Here is a 26272-nt window from a genome sequence, read left to right on the forward strand (position 1 = left end):
TTATTTTCAGAAGCAAATATTGATAATAAATATTCCATTAAAATGTCACACATTTGACCACTTCCGGAGTGACAGTGAGCGACACAGCACGTAAATAAAAACACCAAAGAACACAACCAAACAAGCTGACAGTGGAGAAGCAGCGAAAAAGTCACGCAGAAGAAAGAAAGGAGTGTGAAAAAAAAACTCAGCAGGAAATCTGTTCCGTCAGCCACTGGATAGGAAGAGCCACGGCCTGGGGTGATTAAGCAGCTAAACGCGCAGAAAGCAGACAAATACGTCCCGGGCCCCCGTACCCCCTTTGGCGAATGGTGACGAACAGGAGGATACGCAGCTGTGTGTGAGCGCTATTCCGTGATTTTGTTAACCCTCCGCCACACACACACCCCCCCTCTCCGTGCAGAATGTGACACCGTTCCGTGCAAGACCGTGTCGAGAGTCGTTCGCTGGTGCAATGGCGCTAGCGAAAGGAAAGTGAGCCGCGAAGGAGTAGCGAGATTTGCATTCCCCATCGTCACCCGAACTCGGCCCCTGGCTGCCTTCGTCCGCGCAGGAGGGAAGGGCGGTCATACGGTGCAGCGGAAAGGTGACTGTGTGTGTGTGTGTACGTGCGTGCGTGCAGTGTTGGGGCAGCAAGTAGGGCAGCAGACGGCACGAGGGTGCTTCCTCACCTGCCCTGCCGAACGGTCCTGCAAAAGTCGTCGCCTGCTTTGTGGAAAGCTCGTGGTGTGCATCGAGTTTGTGTCTGTGTGTGTGTGTGCGTGTGTCCAACAGAGTTTGGGGTGAATCCGTGAGTGTGTTTTTTTTTTCGCCCGTGCCAGTGTGTGTGTGTGCGTTATTTGTTTTAGCACCAGTGCAAAAGGGCAATAATTCCGGCCGATCGGTGCCATCCTTCCATCCTTCCGCGTGTTTGTTTTTGTGTCGGGACGGGATAATCGAAGGCACAATACACACATACGCCACCGTTGTTGCAAGAGAGCGTTGACAAAACAGTAGTGTTCGCGCGTGTGTGTATGTGTGCGTGTTCTGGCTGCCGCAACGAATAGCCTTCACTTCCCCCCGCCCCCTCCCTCCGCACCTGGCCCCGGGTGATTTGCCGTTCGAAAGTGGAGTGGTCTTCCGGAAGTGCAGCGAAGCGGAATGCCGCTCGAGCATCTGCAAATGTTTGTTTATCTGCTGCACAAATCCAAGTACCGAAGAAAACGGGACCCACCACCGATCCGGCCGATGGTGGGTGGCCGGCCCGCGAGCCCCCACAGCAGTGTGTGGCGCCTTGCGCTGCTGGTGCTGCTCGCTTTATCGTGCCAGCTCGGCCCGACCGTGCTCGTCTCGAGCCACGGGCTGGCCGGGGTGGCCGACCCCGGCAAGTGCAGCGAGGTGCGCTGCATGAACGGTGGCGTCTGCAAGAACGGCACCTGCCTCTGCCCGGACGGCTGGCAGGGGTCCGAGTGCCAATTCTGCGGTGGTAAGGTTAGGTAAGTGTCGTCATTTCGAAACCTGTTTGCTACAAAAGGAGGAAAAGGTAGAGAGAGGAAGGGAGAAGAAGGAGGAGGAAAAACAACAGCACAAGAATCAACGACGGGAATGGGGCAGGTTGGACGAGCGGGGATCACTGTACACTCTCCCGAAGCACTGCCGTCCCAGTGACCTGCATTTGAAGCTCTCCACTCTGCTCTCTGGAAGCTATTCCCTCCCCTTCTCGGTCGCCCCAATACCAGTTCCAAAACCCGACCCGCCTGCTGGTCGCGCTCATCCAGAGCCTACTTTGGAGCGCCGCCGTTCTGTAATCGGATTAAAGTTGGCCATGGAAAAGCGGCGAATGGAACTGGAAGCGCCGCTGTTCTGCGCCACCGTGCGTATTTTCCGTGCGAGTGAATCCAATCAAATGCTTCTCTTGCTGCACTTTTTGGATATGTCCATCAATTCACTATTGGTTTTGGTCCACCCACAGTGTTTGTGTGTGTGTGTGTGTGTGTGGGTGGCTTTTGGAAACACAACGGAATAGAACAGCTGTTAGCAAATGCCAACCGTCCGCTTGTATAAAACCGTAGAAAAAATGACTTAACATGAAAAGTTATAAATACAATCACCCCTCACCGCGTGTGCGTATACGCAGATATCGTGAGGGCAATTCGGTTCTGTTGCACATCCTTCGTGCCACGAACGGTAGCTTCTTGTTCATTGGTCATAATGGAGAAGAAAGGTCCATCTCCCCCCGAGAAAGGTCCATAATCCACGGCCAACTCCGACATCGATGCTGTTGGGGTGAGAAAAAATCATACCCGAAGCGGCAGAAAATTGGGTTGAATTGTGTTCCGTTTTTTTTCCCCCGGTCCGCGACTAGTGGGGAGCAATTTTGGAGGTGGATTCTTTTTCCACTTTGTTTGTTCGCTTGGCTTTGGTGGCAGTTTGGTGTGCACGGGATTGGGTCTTATCTGTTCGGGACTTTAATTACGTTTGGGGTGAGCGTTGAGCAATAGCACAGAGCGAGAGAGAGAGACAGATGAACAGAGTGTGTGTGTGTGTGAGAGAGAAAGGTATCCGTCTCATCTCACATTATCTTGGGCCAGTTTCTTTATGGTTTCGGAACTGTGGCAGAGCTACAAGACGCCAAGTAGGCTATCCGTATGGTTGCGAGCCGTGGGGGTGATACGATAACAGCCCCAAATGGACGGGATGGGGGGGGGGGGGGGGGGGGGGAGGGAACATAAATGCGCAATGATATCACCAATCACCAGCGTGTCTGCGTATGTGCGGGCATGTTTGTTGAACGACGAGGATTGAACGTTTTTAGTAGTAGGTTTTGGTTACCTAGTTTTGGTTACCAAAAGTTTTCCAAAAATATGTTTCAAGGTCGTCAGCTGATAAGGCATTGCTTAGTATGTCATTAATTCTTTCAGTGCTGCAAAATGTCATGAGGATCACGAGATTGCTGATTGATGATATTCAATCAAAGTGCGTCATGATATTCCGAACACGACATGCGAATTCTGGAGTTCAACGCGATATTCTGACTCACAATGCCGTCACTAGCATAATCATGACTTTTTCTGGCTGTGAACAGTGCTGCCAAGTTCCACTGTTTCAATCACCCCATGACACTCATGACTGAAACGAAGCTCAAATCAGCTCACAAACACAACTGAGATGATCAGAGCTAAAACTCAAACAGTTGGTGGATTAATCACATGCTTGATGACATTTTATTTAGCACCCAACTCTTGATCATTAATTTGACGACATTTTGTGTCGGTGATAATCACGATATTCTTGAAATATACCTGGCGTGTGGTCCCAAGCATCAAAATGAGCATGCTTTCTCGCTCTGTCTGGTTTGATGGTGTGTCGGGTCAAACAGAGCAAGACACCATGCTCATTTTGTTTCTTGGAACCACTCGCACGCACCGCATATCTCCCATGGCTATCGTGATGATCACCAACTGAAAATGTCGTGACCAAGTAAGCGGCCAAGAGTTGAGTGCTAAACAAATGTCACCAAGCATGTGATGGCCGCAACAACTGTTTGAGTCTCACCTCTGATCATCACAGTAGAGCTCGTGATGCTGACATTTTCTAATTTTCAGCCTGAATTTGTCATGACTATGACAGTGACATTTTGCAAAACAGATCATAATAAAAAAAATCTTACCATAGTGACTGACCTAGCGTTGGTCGCAAAAATGTCACCAAGGATGCATTGTTTACACCAATCATTTTGAGTATCACCTCTGATTATCACAATTGAGTACGTGACGTTGACATGGATTTTGTTTCAGTCAGACATTGACAGTAACATTTTGCAGCACTGAATTCTTTAAGCTAGCGATAGGTATAGAGAAGCAAAACAGTAAAGCAAAGGGGTTCGCTAAATGTAAAAAAGTTAAAAAGCTATACCACCCATAAACAGTACGTACCTAAGCTTATTAATTGGTGTATTTTCCATTTTAGACTGACGGAACCATCGGGCAGCATCCACGATGGGCTGGGCAACTACTCGATCGGCGTCAAGTGCAGCTGGCTGATCGATGCCCGCGAGCACAACAGCATCACCGACAAGGTGTCGACCGAGCCGGGCCGTCCCTCGGTGATTCGGCTGCACCTGGAAGAGTTCGCGACCGAGTGCGGCTGGGACCATCTGTACGTGTACGATGGCGATTCGGTCGAGTCGCCGCTGCTGGCCGTGTTTAGCGGGCTGATGTACAGGAAAAACTTTACCATCCGCCGCATCCCGGAGGTGTTCGCTCACTCCGGGTCGGCCCTGCTTCACTTCTTCAGCGACGATGCGTACAACATGTCCGGCTTCAACATTTCGTACCAGGTGAACGCCTGCCCGACGAACGACTCGTCGCTCAACTGTTCCGGCAACGGGGACTGCTGGAATGGGGAGTGCAGCTGCAACAGTGGCTTCACCGGCGCGGCCTGCAACATTCCCCGCTGCCCGAACTACTGCTCCGCCCATCTGGGGCGCGGGGTGTGCGACAGGAAGCAGCAGCGCTGCGTTTGCAGCGCGGGCTACACCGGCAACGACTGCTCGCAGGCGATCGCGCACGGCTACTGGACGGCGATCGATGCCGGCGAAACGGAGGGCTTCACGCCGCCGGGCAGCGCGTCGCACGGGGCGGCCGTGTTTCACGACACGCTGTACGTGATCGCGGGCGAAAGCTACGGCAAGGCGGAAGCCCTGCTCTACATGTACGACTTCAACGGCAAGGTGTGGGAAACGGCCCACACCGAGAGCAGGCCGGCGCCGGAGCTGCGGTACGGCGCGTCGACCGTGATCTTCGGCGACAAGATCTTCATGTACGGCGGCGTGATCGAGGGCAGGGGCGTTTGCGGCGAGCTGTGGGCGTTCGATGTGAGCGCCAAGATTTGGGAAAACATCACCGTGAAGGCGGAACAGTGCAACGACACGTACGAGATGTGCGGGCCGCTACGGTCCGCCGGTCACACCGCCACAATCGTGTCCAACTACGACCAGGTCGGTGGGAAGAAGGTGCTGACCGGCGGGGGCAGCTCGCAGAAGATGGTGGTCATCTTTGGCCACTCGCCGCAGTTCGGCTACCTCAACACGGTGCAGGAGTTTAACTTCGGGACGCGCGAGTGGCGCATCGTGCCGACGCGCGGCTACCCGGTGAAGGGCGGCTACGGCCACTCGGCCGCGTACGATCCGCTGCGCGAGCGCATCTACGTGTACGGCGGCATCGTGTCGGAGAGCGACAGCTCGCAGCTGCTGAGCAACAAGCTGTACAGTTACGAGCCGCACGAGCGGCTGTGGACGCTGCTGGAGACGGCACCGACGGCGCGCTTCCTGCACACGGCCAACTTCCTGACGCCCGGTCTGATGATGGTGTTCGGCGGCAACACGCACAACGATACCTCGCACAGCTTCGGCGCGAAGTGCTACTCGCGCGACCTGATGGTGTACGACGTGCTGTGCGACTCGTGGCACGCCCAGCCGATGCCGGACGATCTGTACGCGGATCTGGCTCGGTTCGGGCACTCGGCCGTCGTGTTCGAGCGGTCGCTGTACGTGTACGGCGGGTTCGACGGGCAGATGGTGAACGATATGCTCCAGTTTACGCCCGGCGACTGTCAAGCGTTCAATCGCACCGACCAGTGTCTTAATGCGCGCCCGGGCGTCAAGTGTGTGTGGGATATCCAGAAGAGCCGGTGCCTGCCGGCGGCCGCGGTGCAGCGCGAGCGGCTGTTTGACCGCGACCAGGAGGGGCTGGAGGTGTGCCCGAAAAAGAGCCGGCTGGTGATGACCCAGCACGAGCTGATGGATTACGAGCTGTGCAGCCAGCTGACGACTTGCCAGGGCTGCGTGTCGACCGCGTACGGCTGCATGTTCTGCGGCATCGGCAACGGGAAGGGTATCTGCGTGAAGGAAAAGTGCCCGGACGTGTCGTACACGTACCGGGCCGACTTTTATCCCACCAAGGCGCTCAAAGACTGCCCGGACAATGATGAGCACGTGTGTGCGCAGCTGCACGGCTGCCACGCCTGCACCGCGGTCAGCGTGTGCCACTGGGACTACGAGCACAGCAGGTGCCAGTACAGCCGGAACAAGTCGGGCGACGCGCTGAACGACGCCTGCCCGCCGGCCTGCTCGGGGCTGACGTCCTGCGGCAACTGCACGCAGGAGGAGTGCATCTGGTGCCAGAACGAGCAGCGGTGCGTGGACAAGAACGCATACACGGCCAGCTTCCCGTACGGCCAGTGTCGCGAGTGGACGACCGGCTCGAGCAAATGCCGGGCGGCGAGCAGTGGCAAGAGCCAGTGCGGATTCTACCGCACCTGCGCCCAGTGCCGGGACGATCCGGCCTGCGGATGGTGCGACGACGGCTCGCTGACCGGGCTCGGCAAGTGTCTGCCGGGCGGGGACAGTGGCGCACACGAGGAGTCGGAGTGCCCGGCGCAGCGGTGGCATTTCACGCACTGCCCGAGCTGCCAGTGCAACGGGCACAGCACCTGTCCGGATGCGAAGACGTGCAAGCAACCGTGCAGCAATCTAACGTTCGGCCCGAACTGCGACAAGTGCAAGCCGGGCTTCTGGGGCAACCCGGTGAACGGGGGCATCTGCCAGAAGTGCGAATGCAACGGCCAGGCCCAGTACTGCCACAGCGAGACGGGCAAGTGCTTCTGCAGCACCAAGGGGCTGGCGGGCGACCACTGCGAGAAGTGCGACGCGACCAACCACTACCACGGCGATCCGAGCCGCGGGTCGTGCTACTACGATCTGACGATCGACTACCAGTTCACGTTCAACCTGTCCAAGAAGGAGGATCGCCACTTCACGCAGATCAACTTCCGCAACTCGCCGGTCAAGCCGGACATCGATGCGGACTTTACGATCACGTGCAGCGTGGCGGCGCGCATGAACATCACCATCCGGACGGCGGGCGGCATCGAGAAGCCACTGTTTTCCGCGGTCAACTGCTCCACGTTTCGGTATCGCTTTTCCAAGGCCGAGCATCAGTTCGGCGTCGAGGACAATGTGACGCTCACGACGTTCTACGTGTATGTGTACGACTTTCAGCCCCCGCTCTGGATACAGATTGCGTTTTCGCAGTACCCGAAGCTGAACCTGCAGCAGTTCTTCATTACCTTCTCAACGTAAGTAAAACCACTGGGGTTGGTACTGTAAAATGTATTGATTGTTCGTTACGGTTTGCTTCGGTTCGGTTTTTGGCGCAGATGTTTCCTCTTACTCCTCGTCATGGCGGCCATTCTGTGGAAGATCAAGCAACATTACGATATGTTCCGGCGTCGTCAGCGTCTGTTTGTTGAAATGGAGCAGATGGCATCGAGACCATTTTCGCAGGTAAGTGTGCTTCCCACTGGTCAAAAGCTGGTAAACTTGATGGATAGAAACATTTCCTTTAAATGATGTTACTTGCATACTCAGGTTTTGGTGGAGATTGAAAGTAGAGAGTACAACGAGCTATCGCCAGCGGTAGAAAACATCACAGCTGCACCGCGGAAACGTAAAAAGGTAGTTGATCGGACTGTTACCCACCCTCGTACAAATGATCCTGTACATTACATCGTTCGCATTACGTTCTCTATTTGCAGGACTCACCCAGTCCGATTGCGCTGGAGCCGTGTGAAGGCAACAGGGCGGCAGTTCTTTCGCTTCTAGTCCGGCTGCCAACGGGTAGGTACAAAGGGGTCACAGGAAGTTGTACACGAAACAAAACAATCTCACTGACACAAACTACTTCCATTTGCAGGCGGCCTTCAGCATTCTCCTCCTGGTCAATCGGCAGGTCTTGCCGTCGCAAGTGCATTAGTAACGTTAGGAAACCCACGACGCTCGTCGATAGAACATCCGAAGGAACCTAAGACTAAGCGTAAGCAGAGCCAACACCCTGATAGCTGTATATAAGATATCGTGTCTCTACGTGTACGTCCTCCCTCCCTTTGGACAAAGCAAACCGGGGGTCACTGCAGGGGTCAAACACGCTTGGCGGCAATGCGCCGGCCGGACCTCAAACCCTACCGGGGATCATACAATATGTGTGTGGACTAAATGTGCCGAATAACGACTGCTATTCGCATCCACCCCACTCCCGCCTCCCTCCCCACGCATTCGGTGTGTGTGTGTGTGTGTGTCCGTTAAAAGAAAAAGGTGAACCGGCGCTATATGTACGTATGACATCAGCAACAGGGCACATCAGTTAGCAAGGAAAGAGAAGAACGAAGCTTTATTGAAGGTGAAGCGAATTCGAAACGGTACCGCCGTTGGGTAAAGACGAATGAAAGCGAGCTAGAATGGCTTGCAAGCCTGGATAAAATACAGAGTCTGAGACTAGATAAACACACACACACCCACACATACACATATACATACGCGCATCTGCGAAGAAAGGCGTGGGGTTTACAATAATGCTAATTATTAATTACACTACCAATAATAATAATTATAAAATAATAATAATAATGATAATGAAGCTGCTGCTGCTGCTAATGCAGATGATGGTAGCCGATGGCGGCAACGTGCAGTACACGGTCGGATAAAGAGCGTAATGTGGAGGAGTGAGTTGGGTTTATTTTTGCATGGTTCATTGTCTAATTTTTAAAACTGTAGTCAGGGGCTGTAGTAATTAGAAACCAATCGCTAAGACCGCCTTGTATTGGGGCGGTGCGTTTTTTTTTCTTGAGATGTTCCGTAGCGCGAGCAAGGAGAGAAGTGGTAGGACGAATGCGTGTCTCCAGGCGATAGAATTTCAGTTTTCTGGTGTTTTGTTTCGTGCGTAAGAATTTTTGAATGCAATGGCCAGATGTTTGTGAGTAGTGCTCTCGGCCATGGTTCAGTGCAGCATTGCCCAAACCTTTGCCAATCTGGGGGTTGTAGGACCCGTAATTTTCAAGCGATGTATCGGAATAAGTGTGCTTAAGCTGTGTATCGTTTGCTATTCTTTAAGTGAAGCCGTTCGTCAACAGTGCGGGAGGATAGGACTTGCTACATTTGCTGCAGACATTTATTTGCATTACAACATGTGCATGTGTGCGTGCTGTAAAAAAAATACTCACAAGCGGGGGAAAAAGGAATGGAGAATTGGTTGAAAAAATAATTCTCCTTTATCCGATTGTTTTGAATTGTGCTCTGCTTTGTTTTGGTTTTTGTTTGTTTATATCTACTCTGATCTAAGGGAGATAAGAGAGGACAAAAAGAACACTACAGTGAATATTAGATGGAGAGGTGCAAGATACATTTTAAACATTCATTTGTGCACTTTTTCATCCTCTACTAGGCCAAAGCAGTGAGTGGAACATGAATTTTAACGCCAGATTCATGGTATCGATTTTATGCGCGAACACATTGACTGAAACTCATAGAAACATGCTGCTATAATGGGATGGTGACAAACGGGAGTAGAATGTAGTGCGGGAATGAAGAATGGAACAAAATAACACAAAAGAAGAAAAATCAAGCCGTTACAGAGAGAGAGAGCGAGAGAAAAGTGCCACGTGGATAGGGCACTGTGCAGATAGAGTGCGGTTAGTAAGCCGTTGTTGTAGTGGGTTCGAGAGTGGCCCTAGAAAAAGCAAATCGGAGTGCGAAACAAAACATTGAATGCTGAGTGTATGTGTGTGTGTGAGAGAGAAAGGAAAAAAAAACAATGTGATTATTAGATATTTATTAATCCACAGACACTGAACTTCACTTCGCCGTCTGTGTCCTCTGTTCCGCGCGTTCTCATCTCATGCCGTCTTAGTGCGTTTGGGGGGTTTGGTTTTGCGTTTTGGTTTTGTTTTCCGGGGTTTTCCGTCGCTGTGCCACGCGGACGGCACCGCGGCACGGCAATTTAGAAGTGATCTCGCATACCCGTTCCATAATGAAGGATCCAACGCGATCGCGATCGTGTGCGCTAAATCGGTCGTCGGTTGTTGAGCTTCCCGCGGCACCCTCAGTCGCTTGTAAAGGTCTGTCGCGTTTAAATAGCAATAGGTTTCATCAGAATCTGTGTTGTGTTCTCTTGTGCAAAGCATTAGGGGTGGGTAAGCCAAGGGTGTGTGCATGTGTGTTGGAAGGGGTTTTTAGAGGGACCGGTAGACCGACCGCGTGTGCGAATGATGAGGTTTTGAAACAGAGGTGTGCGCGTGTTCGTAAAGATTAAAACAAACATTGGCCAATAAAAAGTGAAAGGAGGCCACCCAGCATGGCCAGGCCACCGAAAACAACCGCTGCTACAAAACGCTTTAGGATATTATAGCAACGAATAAGGACATTTAAACAACAAACAACCATCCTTGGTGTGTTTGTGGGGTGTATATGCGCTGCAGCAATGAAAAAATATCGCCCTCGGACACTTTCCCACGTCGCAGAACAAAGAGGAATGGGCATTTGTCGCCTTTCAACAAAATTTAGCATAAGCGTATACGTGTGTGTGTGTGTGTGTGCTAACGTGTTTCCGTTTTGCAGAGAGACTGTGACTATAATATAAAAGAATATGTATACATATGAACTGAACACAAATTACATTATTTGAGAGTGCGATTCGCCCGGTTATCTTTGACCCCCCCCCCCCCCCCACACACACACACACACACATACACACACACATACATATATAATGCTTTTTTAAATGCAGGATCATACACGTGGTCACCGAAATTCGTTTGGTTTTGGGTTAGCTCGTTTGGTTTCGATACTATATAGCCTCTGGAAGTGTAATCGATGCCAGCATAGCACACCGAAACCTCCCGGAGATGGCATGGTAAGCAATAAACCGCAAGTGGACGAGCAGCGGTGGGTAGTGCGGCCGTAGTAGGACAGAGAAGGATACGAATTTTAAACAACAGGACACAAACGATGAGTTGGTTAGAGTGTGCTGAAACAGAGGTTGACTGGCATGGCAACCTCGCGCATACATATAAGCAAATACAGTGATCAAAGCAGGCAGTAGTCGGGAGATCAGCACGAGCGAGCAAGTAGGCATGGATGGAGGCCGGCAGAAATAGTATACAACACGAGGATGATGTGCGTTTTGTAGTGCAACGAAGGAAAGATTTTGAAGCAAAGCTAGTGCTGGAATAAACGTGTCCGGGGGGTTTTTATCTTACAAAGCCGAAAATCAAACGAAATCCACTTCTCCACTCACTCCACCACCACCACCACCAATGACAAACATCGGAAAAAAGCATGAAAAATGGAAGAAATTAAGTATTTTAACGGCATTTGTTGGCAGTAATAAAAGAACAGTCAAGAATACCAAAAACCGTATTTCTGGCAACAGGGTGTGGCAGAAACGAACGAACGGTCGAGGTAAGATAAATTATATTTTATTTTGTAACGTTCATCAAACGGGGAAGAAGGTCCTTACAGGATAGTGGTTCTTACTCTTCATTAAATCGCACCATTCTTTATGGGCAAATACCTAGACAAAACATCGTAACGCGCACGGGACAGTGTATTTAAGGTGTAGGTAAGGGTGGGGGTTAGGTGTGTTAAGCAAAAGCACCGGCCGAAGTGTGTCATGTGCAAACCCCGGCCCTCTTCACGAACGCAGCGCCTGCAATCGGTTCTGCATTTCCTTCATATCGTCCTCCTCGTCCGCGTCCTCCGCTTCGGCGCGCGACGTCGACGGTTCGTCCTTGGTCGGGTTGGCGAGCGGGGTGGCCGGTGCCTCGCCCAGCTTGCCCGCCGTAATTTCCCACAGCACGTGATCGATCTCCTTCTGCGCCTCCTCCTCCATCTCCTCGACGTCCTCGAGCGATTCCATCGTTTCGTCGATCATCTCCTCGATGATGCCGGCCTTCATCATTTCCTTCGACATTTCGCGCATCGAGGCGGCCACCTCCGGCAGCTTCACCAGTGCCTGCATCGCCTGCATCACCTCGGTCGATTTGGCCAGGGAGCCGGCCACCCGCACGGTCGCCATCTGGTTCTTCATCTGCAGTTGCACCGAGTTGATGTGCGCCTTGCTGGTGTAGATTTTGTTGATCGCTTTGCGCGATCGGATCAGCTCCTTGGCCAGTATCGTGCACACCTCCTTGTCGTTCTTTTTCGCCGCCTCCTTCAGCGACCGTTTGATTTTGTCCTCCTCCCGCTGGATGGACCGTACCTGGCGGTCGAGTGCGAACGATTCCTTGCGCAGCTTCGACGACCATTCCTGCACCTGTGTGTGTGTATGTGGAAGGGTGGAAGGGTAAAACGGTGAGCATCTAGGCAGGCGGTTCGATCATTTGCGTCGCTTACCATATCTTTCGGATTGCGGTCCTGTGATTTGCCAAAAAGACCCATCGTTGCGAATGGAAAGGAAAAACAACTGTAAAATCACGCGCACTAAACAGCGATGAACGGAATAAACTAGGTGATTTAAGTGGAGTTCCTACTGCACAGCCAATGAACTGCCGAAAACCAGCGAAAGAGCGCACCACCTTCTGCACTTCCTTTCACAGCCAGCTTATTATTGCATTTGTTTTGTTATGATTCACCACCGAACCGAGCGCAACTGCTGGCGCTGCAGTGAAGGAATGCGAATGCCCTTGAGTTTGACAGATATGTTGACGGGGTTGGATAATTTGTTCTAACGGGCAATTTCCTTCTTTCGCAATATTTTTATAATCGAAACGCGCTACTTTTACATGGTACACTCTACAGGGAAGCAGATTTGTTCGTATTTTGCTGATTTTTTTGTGTGAATATTTTTCCGTGCTGCAAAATGTGTAAACAAACCGCTGTCATCGTCGATGTCAATGTGCGTGAATGCGCGCGTGTGTGTGTGTGTTCGATTTGACAGTTGCCTCTACTGTCAGCACACGTGCAGGATCAAAACAAAAGCGAACGGCCGGGTCGGGTGCGCTTGCCGTGCAGGCGCAATTACTTTTGCCGGGTTTCTGTAGTGGTCGCACGGAATTACACAATACTGCATCAGCAGACAAAATGCTGGTCAACGGTCCCCGATGGACGCGATGCTGCCGGGCGATGCTAAATTCAGTGCACAGTGTATCACGCGGTACGGTCGGTGTTCGGCGAACATTGCTTCACCCCGGCAGCCCCGCTACGACAGGCACGTCGTACCGGGGCAAAAAGGACGATACGCGACTGTTTACGCCGATCCCAATACGGCCCAGCCCGGACGATATAAATGTCGGCGCCGAGCTGACGGGAGCGTTAGATAAGGCGGAAATGCTAAAGGTCATACTGAAGTTTAGCAATAGGAAGGAGATCAAGTTCCTCTGTCTGGAAAATGGTATAGACTGTAAGTGATATTCCTTCGGGGTTTTAAGTTTGAAGTTAGGAAAGCGCTTGGTAAAAATTCGCTTACTCTCCTCCAACCCATAGCGAATCTGCAGCAGCAAGCCTTCGTTAGCTTCCGGAAGTACTGTCTCGACACGGATGCGCTGCCGGCCGATCTGCACGTGGTGCTCAGCGATATACTGCAGGGCGCGGGGCACGTGGACGACATTTTTCCCTACTTTTTGCGGCACGTGAAGCAAATCTTCCCCCACCTCGAGTGTATGGACGATTTGAAGAAAATATCGGACCTCCGGCAACCGGCCAACTGGTACCCGAGCGCGCGCGGCATGAACCGCAAGGTGATTTTCCACTCGGGGCCCACCAACTCGGGCAAGACGTACCATGCGATGGAGCGCTTCCTGGCGGCCAAATCAGGCGTCTACTGTGGGCCACTGAAGCTGCTGGCCAGTGAGGTGTACAATAAGAGCAATCAGCGAGGAACGGCCTGTGATCTGGTGACGGGCGAGGAGCGCAAGTTCGCCAACCCGGAAGGGAAACCGTCGGCGCATGTGGCCTGCACGGTGGAGATGACTTCCATAAATACACCTTGTGAGTAGAAAAGCAGTATTTGCGTCCAGTGTAAGCTCGTGGACTGAATTATTTCCCCCCTGCCCCCATTTCCCGTCAGATGAGGTAGCAGTAATCGACGAAATACAGCTGCTGAAGGACGTCGGGCGTGGCTGGGCGTGGACGAGAGCGTTCCTGGGCCTGATGGCGGAGGAAATCCACGTGTGCGGCGAACCGGGCACGGCCGATCTGCTGCAAAAGCTGTGCGAAACGACGCACGAATCGCTCGAGGTGCGGAACTACAAGCGTCTCACGCCGTTGCACATCGAGGAGCAGGCGCTGCAAACGCTCGACAACGTGCTGCCCGGCGACTGCATCGTGTGCTTCAGCAAGAACGACATTTACGCGGTGTCGCGCGAAATTGAAGCCCGCGGCAAGGAGGTCGCGGTCATATACGGTGGCCTGCCGCCCGGCACCAAGCTCGCCCAGGCGGCAAAGTTTAACGACCCGAACAACAGCTGCAAGGTGCTGGTGGCCACGGACGCGATCGGCATGGGGCTGAACCTGAGCATCCGGCGCGTCATATTCTACTCGATGATCAAGCCGACGATGAACCAGAAGGGGGAGAAAGAGATGGACACGATTTCGGTATCGGCGGCACTGCAGATTGCCGGCCGGGCCGGTCGGTACGGGATGAAGTGGGAGGAGGGCTACGTGACGACGTTTAAGGCGGAAGATTTGCCGACGCTGAAGGGCATACTGGGCCAAACGCCGGACCCGCTGACCCAGGCCGGTCTGCATCCGACGGCAGACATGATCGAACTGTACGCGTACCATCTGCCGAACGCGACGCTCAGCAACCTGATGGAGATCTTCGTGTCGCTCAGCACGGTAGACGACTCGCTGTACTTTATGTGCAACACGGAAGACTTTAAGTTTCTGGCCGAAACGATCCAGCACGTGCCGCTGCCACTGCGGGCGCGCTACATATTCTGCTGTGCGCCCATCAACCGCAACATGCCGTTTGTGTGCTCCATGTTCCTGAAGTACGCGCGCCGGTACAGTCGCAACGAGCCGGTCACGTTCGACTGGCTGTGCAATCAGTGTGGCTGGCCGTTCCAGCTGCCGCGCACCATTATCGACCTGGTGCACCTGGAGGCGGTGTTCGACGTACTGGATCTGTACCTGTGGTTGAGCTACCGGTTTCCGGACCTCTTCCCCGACGAGAAGCTGGTGCGCGATATACAGCGCGAGCTGGACGACATCATTCAGCAGGGCGTGTTTCAGATAACGAAGCTGCTGAAAAACTCGGAAACGGCGGTTTCCACCAACACACCGGACGAGGATTCGTTCGTGATGCGGCAGAAGAAGAGCAAGTACTATCGGGAGGCCGGGGCCGGGGCGGGTGGTACGCGCGGCCGCCTGACCGAGCGGCTGCTGGCCCAGGGACTGCTAACGCCAGCGATGCTGCAGGAGCTGAAGCAAGAATGGGACCAGCAGGCGAAACGTACGGGGAAGGGCGGCGGAGGAGCGGACGATGAAGACGATCCGTTCGATGGTGGGAAGAAGGGACCGGGACGCCGAAAAGGCTCGCGCAAAATGAAGTGAACGTTCGGGTGACGAGATGGTAATAAAAAAAAAAAAGAAACGTGCTAGTACAATGCGCGCGTGCTTACTGTTTTATTTGCTGAATACTTTACCCAGGGTGATCAACGCCTAAATGTTGGCAAAACGCATTGCACGTGGCAGAGGGATTGGAGTTTTTTTTTTATAGACATTGATCCAATTAGCCTCATTCGCCTATTTGATTAATGGTATTCCCATAATATTCGAACATAAAAAATGCGTCAATACAATCCGCTAGAATGGATGCAGTGAGGATAAAAAGAGAGCGAGGATACTTTCCTCTCGATCGGTGTCGCTCATACTATCAATCAGTTTCTCTCCTGGTTTAAGTATACTGTTATGTTTAAACACTTTTGCTTTATTTAAACACTTATTAAACATACGATATAAATAAAATACATAATGAACAAACACTTTAAACGTATACTGTATGGGCCGCGCACCAGCCGCACCGAGCGCCCCTGCCGAGAGCTCCTGCTCGATCGGCCTTCGTGCACACTCTGCCTAGGCGCTCGGCACACACTAAGCCTTGCACGCTTAGTGTGTGCGACAGTGTGCGTGTACACACTGTTGTCCCCCTGGACGTTGACCGGTGGCAGCGCAACTGCCACGGCAAGTCCAGGGGTCGGCACGCACGGCTGCCCACAACATATACGGCGGGAAAGAGACGGCACGTAATCGATCAGATAATCCTTTGGAGAGAAAAGGATCATGCATGTTCATCTGCTGATAAGAGCTACCTCCGATTGTGGCTGCTCTTCTGTTATCAAATTAGAAAAACTCATCCGCTGGAATGGATGCTGTGAGGATAAAAAGAGAGCGAGGATACTTTTCTCTCGATCGGTCTCGCTCATACTATCAATCAGTTTCTCTCCTGGTTTAAGTATACGGCGAGAAAGAGAAACTAAGCAATCGATCAGACAGTCCTTTGGAGAGAAAAGGATCATGCTTGTTTCTCTGCTGATAAGAGCTACCTCTAATTGTGGCTGCTCTCCTGTTATCAAATTAGAAAAATCGCTTCAAACCATCCGCTAGAATGGATGCTGTGAGGATAAAAAGAGAGCAAGGATACTTTTCTCTCGATCGGTCTCGCTCATACTATCAATCAGTTTCTCTCCTGGTTTAAGTATACGGCGGGAAAGAGACGGCACGTAATCGATCAGATAGTCGTTTGGAGAGAAAAGGATCATGCATGTTCGTCTGCTGATAAGAGCTACCTCCGATTGTGGCTGCTCTCCTGTTATCAAATTTGAAAAACCCATCCGCTGGTGCGGATGCTGTGAGGATAAAAAGAGAGCGAGGATACTTTCCTCTCGATCGGTCTCGCTCATACTATCAATCAGTTTCTCTCCTGGTTTAAGTATACGGCGAGAAAGAGAAACTAAGCAATCGATCAGACAGTAAAGAAGGATCAGGATCCTTTGGAGAGAAAAGGATCATGCATGTTCGTCTGCTGATAAGAGCTACCTCCGATTGTGGCTGCTCTCCTGTTATCAAATTTGAAAAACCCATCCGCTGGAATGGATGCTGTGAGGATAAAAAAGAGCGAGGATACCTTGCTTTCGATCGGTCTCGATCATACGATCGGTGACTTTCTCTTCTTTTTTAAGAATACGGTGGGAATAAGAAATCGCAAAAAATCGCTTATCAAAAGAGTACGAAAGGTAATGTCACAAGCGGTTGTAAAACTGTACGCCTCCCCGTTCCAGCTATTCGCCGTATGGTATGTCTCTCACCTTGCCCTCTGCCGGCGCACGTTGGCTATAAAATTTGTGTATCATATTTACATCCCAGGCGTTTCCTGTTTTCCTTCTGAAGTGCTCCTGCGCACAAGATGACTGTTGTTGGGTTGGAGTTTGTTTTTTTGCTCGATCAAATGACCTTGCACTGGAAACCCTTTTTGGTACAATCTATCGAAGCTGAATGGCTGTACAATTTTACAGCCAAGCATGGTTTTAACATTGAAACACTCGATTCAAGAACGAGTTACATTCCCCTTTACCCAATTGGTGGGGTTCATTGGACCACTTGCACGTGTACGATCGCACTATCGCAAAATATCCCCGTGATCGTAAGTGAAAGTAATGCGCCAATCGCCGGCTGGAAGCCTCCCAAACCCACTTTCGGGATAAAAATAGAGCGCGCATGTGGAAGGTATTGTGTGAGGCGTTGACACGGTTATGATGTGCAACGGGAGCAAACCCTTTTCCCTTTCTCATCCAAATACACACACATACACACTTTGAAAGGTCTGGTGGGATTTTGAATGTGTTAGACCAGCACCGGTCGAGCTGGGCATGTGTCGTTGCCAGCGCTACATTTGCACCGTACGGTAACGCTATCCTTTATCGGCAAAGGCGCTCGGGAGCGAGCACGTGCCGATTCGATGTGCAACATGTCCAAAACCGATTTGAGATACACATTATTGCCACGTCCGTATCCGCGACTGGAATGGGAAAGTACAGAGGCAGTACAATCACCTGATGCAGCACGCATCGGTTTCGGTTTGTTTCTGTGCTTGTAGATGTGTGTGTGTGTGTGCGGTGCAGGACATGATCGATCGATCGTGCTTGGAAACGAGATCATTGACCGTCCGGACAGAACTGTCCAGCTTGTGCCGTGTCATTTTTTATTATTTTAACTTACCTTATTATTAAGTTAATAAGCATAGTACGATATAATTCATAAACTTACATGGCCGTGTCTAAATTAATCGAAAGAGAAGGATAATGCTGAGCTCCAATAACCATACGTTGGAAGAACGACGCTCCGACTACGACAACTTTTATACAGCACCAAACCAAATTGCACATAAAAGATTGAAATGTGTGTATGCTAACATTTTGCCAAGAGTATGAATTTAAATGCGCTTTGATTTGTTTCATGTCTAAAACCAAGCCCTTTCCAGTAACAAGAACAAATCGAACGCACAGGACTGCACTGCAACACTGCAAAAGTGGTGTTAGGTAATGGGTAATGTGTTTTACTTGCGTATGACGTCGTGGTGGCCATTACAATCAAGGTCAACGGCTCTGCCCAAAACCGAAGAAATGTGCAACTTTCGAAGTGCAGCAAACGTGTAAAGTAAACAAGTTTTCTGTTGCTTTCATCCAGTGACCTACTTTTCATTGGCTGTACGATCGAAAAGAAGCGACGAAACACATTCAAGCATAAATATGCATCCTTAAACTTGTTTTATTCAATATTTTGTAATATGACTTAGAACTATGTCAACATTTTTTGAAAGATTTCTTTGATAATGTTCTTACGTTATGTGTAGAACCTTTATCTTGTTTTTTTTTTGTTATTTATTCACCTTACAATTGGAAAAGGATGTACAATCACGAGACTGAACGACACATTAAAACAAATCTATAACATACACACACAAATACAGACACACTCTGCAAAATGATATCGCACGTGAACGAAAGAGAGAGAGAGAGAGAGCGAGAGAGAGAGAGAGAGAGAGAGAGAGACGCACGTGCTTATTTCACCCACTGTCCCCAACCCGGAACCGAACGGCTTTCTCATCAGCGTCTCAATCGAAAGACTTGCGCGAGTAGAAAAACGGCGAACCTGTCCTTCGACTCGGCAAACACATACACGCTTTAACGAACGTGCATCTCACCAAGTAGCGGGGGTTGTCGATGTTTTCGATGTTGGACGGTGTTTTTTTTAATGCTTTCATCACAACCAGTAAAGCGGTATCGATTTTAGAAAGGGGAATGCAGCGTCCGTTCGTCCGTGCAAGCGAATCTCATCGTTGCGATTATGCTTTCATGCTCAGACGCGTTTTAACAGTAAACTGGTACAGATTTACCATACATCGATACTCGAGCTAGCGGTTGAGCTTGCTTAAGGAACCTGTGTATTTCCGTGCGCGTGTATATAATACGTTAAACTCCAGAAATAAGGAGCAATCGAGCAGAGTTAAACGAAGTACTACAAAATATACAGTAAAAGTGTATACGAGTGAAAGAACGAGCAACGTAAAACCAACAAAACATATCCAGAAATAATCCACAAGAGGGAAGGGGTATGAGCACTGAAGATGAAGTTTAAAATAAACAGAAAGATCAAAAACCACCAGTGACCGATTCCGGGAAGAGATCCCGTGTCTCGCAAAACTGTTATTTTTGTTTGTACGCCAGCTTGTTTTCTTAGAACAGTGGGTATATTTGGGCATATTTGGGTGTGAACGAAAGGTTTTATAATTTTTTGATTTCGTGATTATTTTTCCAAAAATATGAAGTGTTTCTCTTATTGGATATAACACAGTTATCAATAAGTGCGTACATCGACATCAATTAATGCAGTAGTCCGTGGTCTAGTGTTACTCAGAAATCCACAGAAGAGAGAAAAAAATAAATTGATAGCTTCCAAGCCGTTCGTGCGGAAATGCGGAAGTAATGATCGTAGAATTAAACGGTCGAGTGCAAACAAATGAATGTAAGTGTCGCGCCTCGGGTGTTACGTGCCCTGGGTTTTTAAGTGCAAAATATACCTCGGTTTTTAAGTGGCCTTATTTACAAAGGGGTTTGATCAAAAGTTAAGTTAAGTTAAGAAGTATATTGCTTGTACACAGATAGAAGCGTTGTCTTCGAGGACAACGTGTGTCCGCGTCCCTCGTTGCCCATCAGCCCATCCCGTTCTCAACTTCATCGAACCCGTGAGAGACAACTGATGATGGTTCTTTGTTGTGTTTGGATTGATGCTGATTGAACAACAAGTAAGTAGCAAGAGTGCAATGGGAGCCGTTTTTTGGGGAGGTTTAGTACACGAGACGGATAGTAGTGATAGATGACGACACATAGCAACGTGCGTAATGGAATGGTTCGTGTTTTAAAATTTGTTTCCTACTACCGCTGATGGTCCATCTCGACCATTTGCCGAACACGTTGCTGAATAGACACACAAGAGAGGATAATTGTGTGGTGATATGTAAAACCGTTAAACCGGCGAGGCAAGTTGCTGGTACTACTCAGCCTCACACAATCATTATCAACTATGGAAATTTGAAAAATACCGCTTTTTGTCGAGTAAGTCTCCGTTCACCAGTAGTTGAATCGACTGTTTGGGGCGTACGATGGAAATGCTACGGGTGCTGTGATAAGGATTTGCTTTGTAAAGGCGCCCAAACGAAGAAGTCAATAGCCTTGCCTCAGCCCGGCAGTACACTTCCCAGAAGTAGCTAGACTCGTTTGTCTAAAGGGCCATTTACAAGCGCTTAAGGTATTCAAACGTTATTGGTGTTTTGGGATTGTAGAAGTGTGAAATATTAAAATTTATCGTTCTACCAAAACCCAAGCTATACATGAGCTGCATCCTGCTTTTATTGGAAAAAATCGCTTAGAATAATTCTAAACCTAAATGAACACAATCATAACTCGTAAAGTGTTCGCGTTAAGTGCTTTACGGTCACGCTCACGGTCATCGCTAAATACAGGGCTTAAAGGGAGAAGAAAAACTAGCGAGTAGAAAAGGAAACAACAATAAACCATCGTTGTGGCCCGGAGGTGGAATGGCTAGAGGGAGAGAAGAAAATACGAGGGGAAATAAGCTCGACTGGCTTTAGTGATCTTATGATGATGGCCATAAATAGCGTCTCGGTTACATGCCTACTCCACTAGCTGGCTAAAGTTGGCTCCATCTCGCAGCACTCTTTGCCGAAACGTCAAACCCAACGATCATTTCGTGGAAAGCAAGTGAACAAGAAGAAAACAATCCAATCCAGAAGAAATCTCGCTATCGATCAGATAATCCTTTGACTCAGATAATAGTTTGGCTGCACTGGAATGGATGTTGCTAGGATAAAAAAGAGATTGAGGATACAGTTCTCTTGGTTGGTGTAACTTATACTTTCTCCACCTTGCTCTTGTTCTAAAAAATCTTAACTACGAAAAGGAATCAAAAAGTGACTATCAATAAAGTGGTTTCTGAGGTCCATCTTCTTCTTTCTACATAAACACGGATTACAACGTCAACAGTATCCGGATGGGTGGTACTGAATATGTCTCGGGCCTGTATAGGCCGGAGTGTCCGCTTAGGACAGTATAGCAGCTATGATTACAGGCCGCAACGCACTCCAAACTGAAATGTGAAGCAACCAGAATTGGATTGAGAGTCAATGCGACGAAGACGAAATACCTGCTTGCTGATATACGAAATACGTTCAGCCCATGATACGGATGCAACTGGGTGTATTAGTTGACGACGACAATCTCGTGGCAGTAGAGGAGTTCTGCTACCTTAGAACGATCATAACTTAGAACAACGACATCAGCAGCGAGTTTCGAGGATGCATTGTGCGGGGTTGGCAAACGGCAAACGGTATGTGAGAATCGGAAAGAGAGTGAACGATCGTAAGTCAATGAAACGCTCTCATCGCTCTCTTATCTTGTACTGTGTTCTCCGCAGAAAGCTAAGGCCGCGGGGCCACGGGGCTTTCTCAAGCTGAGAAAACATTCTCAAACACTCATTTAAGTTTCTCAAGCACTCAAAACTTGTTCTCAGACGCGAGCCCGAGGCCGTCGTCAATTTTTCTCACTCTGAGAAACTGATATAGCCACTCAAGCTTTATTTGGAGCTTTAAATGAAAAATAAGTTTTTGATCGCATGTTTTTTTTTAAACTTTTTCAATTATAAACTTTGAATACTGTTTCCAAAGTGGTAACCGATAAATGAATAGCACAATTACTCAAATTTCAGTTAGCCGATCGCTGCATCGTCAACTTTCTCAACGATTCTCAAAGATTCTCAAACCCATTTTGTGCCGATTCGACAAACGTTGAGAACGCAGGTTTCTCAAAAGCACAGAGTGCTTGAGCAGATGAGTGTTGAGAAACCCCCTGGCCTCGCGGCCTAACGTAAAATGCCAGCGCCCAGAGTGTTAATCATTGGTTCAAAGGTCATGATATTTAAAATACACGCACCACTACACTCAATGAAACACTAGGCGTCTCCATGACGAAAGCTCGATTCGTTTTTCACCTCAGCTTCTTCAGCACACACAGTTGCCGAACGCTAATGCCCACTAATACCGAAGATACGCCGAATACAATACCATGCAATGTATAAAAAATAATACCATCTCTAAAACACGACAAGATTCCAGAGGATCATTGTGAAACCTGTTGTTGAACGTGCTATATACATTTGCTACATGATTATGCTACATTTGCTATACGATTGCATCTGAAACATACAGGCCAGATGAACGGTGAAATGGTGTCATCATTTGCATCGATTAAATTTATTTGAAATACACGAAGAATGGTAATGAATGATCAAACATGCTGAATACACAAGATTAATTGCATAGTGAAAGTGCTCCATTAACACCAACAATGGAAGTGTCGTTAGTAAATTACGTGATTGATGTCACGCGCTTGTACCCATTGCATAATTGACCAATGGGACATAACGGATTTGAGCTCTGGCGAAAAAAAAGCACACTAAAAAGGTTCGATATGGCATTTGATTTTATTGAATCACGTTCGTAAAATGGTGTAACTAGTGTTTACATACTGATATACATACTGCACTGTCGTCGTTCCGGGTGGTGGAACACTATCTCTCTGTGTGTGTGTGCAGATGGGAGGTGTGTGGGTACGTGTGTTCCTACACAGAGGAAAGCTCCATTGGAGCAGATACAGTGGGGATAAAGCCCGTTTTTTCTTCTTTATATCATGTCTTTGATTTGCTACTTTTTTGTTTGCTAGTCGGTTCACTTTATCATCACTCTCTGGTTTGTCTTTTCCTTTCCAAACTGGGAATAAGTTTACATGTAAGTTTGTTTTTTTTTTTATTCATTTGTTTTAGTTTTATCATAAGTTTTAGAACTATTAACTCGATGATCGTTCTTCCTGTGCACTGAAAGCATTTCAGCATTTGTCTAGCAGTGCGTATGCTGTTCAACTTTGTTTAACAGTTTGAAGATGGTTTTCGCTTCGACATTATTCAGCACATGCACAACTTAATGGCTCCTGTTCGGTTACTGGAGAGTTAAAAACGGTTGCTCAAGTCTTGCATGACTTCACCCTATTGCACGCTACTTCTTTTGAAACGATGCAATGGAAACTTAATTCATGTTTTACAGCAGTACTTTAAGTGTTATCTTTTAGAATCGTCTATCGTCACCATCCATCCATGCGGGGGAGTAAATGCTTTTGCATAGCTCTTATCGTTAAACATTATGAAGTTTCGTTAAAAACAGTTGCAGTAAATCTAATTTTATCATTTCATTTTATCTCTCCTGCACACAGCTCTCTACATGCGAGCGTTGAATGTCGTTGCAATGTGGCTGTGCTTCAACGGAAATGGTAAATCAAAACACAAAAAAGAGAAAACAAACATCAACCCGTCAAGCGTGTGCTGTCAGTGTAGTACGGTCCGTTTACTAGTGTGCCGTTCCGCTCGGAAGCGATGTCAGGTAAGTTTCACTCGAATACCTATCAAAACTGAGGCAACGCCTGCTGCTGCTTGCGCACGGGCTAGCCTGTCGTCCCTTCCGACTCTGTGCCTCCGATCGGTGCGAAAATGGCGTCCCATTCGATTTCGATCCGATAGCAGGCACAGAAGCGTTCAGTGTCAGACGATGGGCCGGAAATCGTTCGTGCCAGTATACTGCTCGAACGTTCGAAAACGTTCGTTAGTCTTCCGTTTAAGTTTGCGTCAGGTTTTTCACTGTATAGTGCGTTTAAAGTGTGAGTGGTCGACATTGTCATGGCGATCGGGGTTGTATGGTGGTGGTGGTGGTGGTAAAGGTGTTGGAGCTGTGTGCAGACGATAAACGCGGAAAGGTACACCATTTCGTATGTAAGTATGTATGCCATTATGTATATTAATTGTAGCGTATATATGTATCAACAATAACTACGACGAGGTGACGTTCTGCCCTTGCCCCCATGGTGAATTTCCTGGCGGCGGCGCATGGTGGTAAAGTTTCGAATCGGGTTAGCAGATTGCATCTGAACCATTGTAAGGTTTGTGAGGTCGTGTATGCTGCCCCTCACAAAGAGTTGTTTAGTGGGGTTAATTTAGTCAATGTTTCGCTATTGTAATACAAGGACTACGTTTCCATTACTAAGTGGGGCGGGATCGCCCCGACGCTGTGCGTGCTAGTCGCGTTGTTCTATTTTCAGCCTCTTCATTTAATCGGTGTCTTGTCAGCATCTTACCTATCCTTACCGAAGCACACTCTAGTTGCACTTACATTTTGTTTATTCATTATCACTTGGGTTTACTAAAAGAAATGAGGTGGAGGGGGGGGGGGGTGGGGTTGCTTTGTTTTGGTTTGCTTGCCTGTATGCTTACTTCTAAGTACGGTATGTCGTTGTTTGTTTCGGTTGTTTGCCGTATTTCGGTGACTTGTTTGGTTGCTCATGCTAAAATGGGACTTACACTAGACTACAGAGATATCATAGAGTAAATTGATGATACTTGGTGCGGTGATTAGAAAAACCTGATAATTGGTAAAACGGTTGACTGAGATTAGGTGACTGAGTGGTGTTGCAATCGCGCTGCAATTGCTAGATATGTTTCATGGGCATGCACTAGCAAGAAGGAAGAGAGTATCCTGTTCAGTATGGAATCACAGCAAAACTGTGTGCGTTCACCCTTTACATTTCAACTAGTTTATTTTATCATCACCGCAGCTACTTCGCTTTGCTTACTCTATCATCAATCCATCAGGTGCGCTTTCAAAATCCATCGTTTTGTGCATTATTTAGCTGCAGTAGCTTCTTTTCGTTTTTTTTTGCATTTAACATATTATGTGTTGGTTCAGGTTTGGTTTTTTTAATGTTTACGATTGCTTTTACGAATTTCATCACTTCTGCCGTCTGCACCTTACCACTTACAACAATGCGTGCTCAGTACTCGATTATTCTATAGCTAGGGGGAGATGGTAACGTTCAATATTGACTCTACTGCTACTGCTACTGCTACTAGTGCTACTACTGCTGGTCGTGTGAGTTTTTTTACCAGGTAATTAGCTTGCTACGGGTTCTATTTCCTGTGGCGGAATTTGGGCCGGGATTTGTTTTGGCTACAGGCGGGCAAAAACGGGGAACACGTTTAAAACTTTTCCACTAACTTATCAGCTTATATCAGACCATTCGTAGCGGCGGTGTTCAGGTGGTTCAGGTGTTTGCTTTTAATGACTCAGTTCGGCAGTTGGCGCTGTGAAAAGTTGCATTCTGCAACGGGTGCGGTTTGTTATTCAACTGTGATGGATCGTGTGATGGTTTCAGAAGGTGACACAGCTTGCAATGTGTTTAATCGTACTCACTAACCACCTGTTAAGCTCGGTGCAGTAAATGGCAGATATTTAATTAACAAACTGTACCAAATGTATGTCCAAATGCGCAAACAGTTTTGTATTGTTGTGGAAACGGATCGAATGTTTGAGGGTCACGTTAAACACCCAAAGAAGCATAGCAAGGATAGTACAGTAAAAAGGTAGCATTAAGCAGCTGAAAAAACGACCGATCATTTAGCAGCTAATGCACACTTACGGTAGTACGATAAATGGTCGAAAGGTGAGACAGTTATTGACACATACATTAAAAGCAAATAAATAACAGATATAATGACGATCGGAAGCAGAAACATGTATGTGTGTATGTGTGCATTTTGTGAGAAATTGTACATCCAATATTGTTTCTTTCCACCGACAACACATTTATAGAGACACATATAGACATCAACTAAAGTGTGTGTTTTTGTTCGTTTTATTTCAATTGTGTGTGTGTTTTTTTTTAATATCGATTTTATATCGAAAAAGAGCAGCATGAGCGGCAGAGGCAGAGAAAGTGAAAGAGATAGATAGAAAGAGAAAGAGCTAAAGAGAAGAGAGAGAGAATCAGAGAGAGAGAGAGAGAGAGA

The 26272-nt window shown here is 48.5% G+C and overlaps 3 protein-coding genes across 3 annotated transcripts; 2 read left to right on the forward strand and 1 right to left on the reverse strand.

Moving 5' to 3' along the window:
* Positions 1–33: 33 nt before the first annotated feature.
* LOC120953958 (attractin) lies at positions 34–8115 on the forward strand. Its single transcript, XM_040374419.2, has 6 exons — positions 34–1475; positions 3949–7116; positions 7198–7324; positions 7409–7495; positions 7576–7657; positions 7734–8115. Exons 1-6 carry the CDS (start codon positions 1141–1143, stop codon positions 7886–7888), a joined length of 3954 nt encoding a protein of 1317 aa, XP_040230353.2. The 5' UTR covers positions 34–1140; the 3' UTR covers positions 7889–8115.
* Positions 8116–11273: 3158 nt separating this feature from the next.
* Positions 11274–12637, reverse strand: LOC120953961 (charged multivesicular body protein 3). Its single transcript, XM_040374421.2, has 2 exons — positions 12206–12637; positions 11274–12125 (listed from the first exon to the last, which is right to left on the reverse strand). Exons 1-2 carry the CDS (start codon positions 12248–12250, stop codon positions 11505–11507), a joined length of 666 nt encoding a protein of 221 aa, XP_040230355.1. The 5' UTR covers positions 12251–12637; the 3' UTR covers positions 11274–11504.
* A 78-nt stretch (positions 12638–12715) lies between these two features.
* Positions 12716–15469, forward strand: LOC120953959 (ATP-dependent RNA helicase SUV3 homolog, mitochondrial). The gene is made up of 3 exons (XM_040374420.2): positions 12716–13211; positions 13295–13798; positions 13878–15469. The coding sequence occupies exons 1-3, from the start codon at positions 12716–12718 to the stop codon at positions 15362–15364; spliced, it is 2487 nt and encodes an 828-aa protein (XP_040230354.2). The 3' UTR covers positions 15365–15469.
* Positions 15470–26272: the final 10803 nt, after the last annotated feature.

Source organism: Anopheles coluzzii, chromosome 2 (genome assembly GCF_943734685.1).
Source record: "Anopheles coluzzii chromosome 2, AcolN3, whole genome shotgun sequence".
Taxonomy (NCBI): Eukaryota; Metazoa; Arthropoda; class Insecta; order Diptera; family Culicidae; genus Anopheles; species Anopheles coluzzii.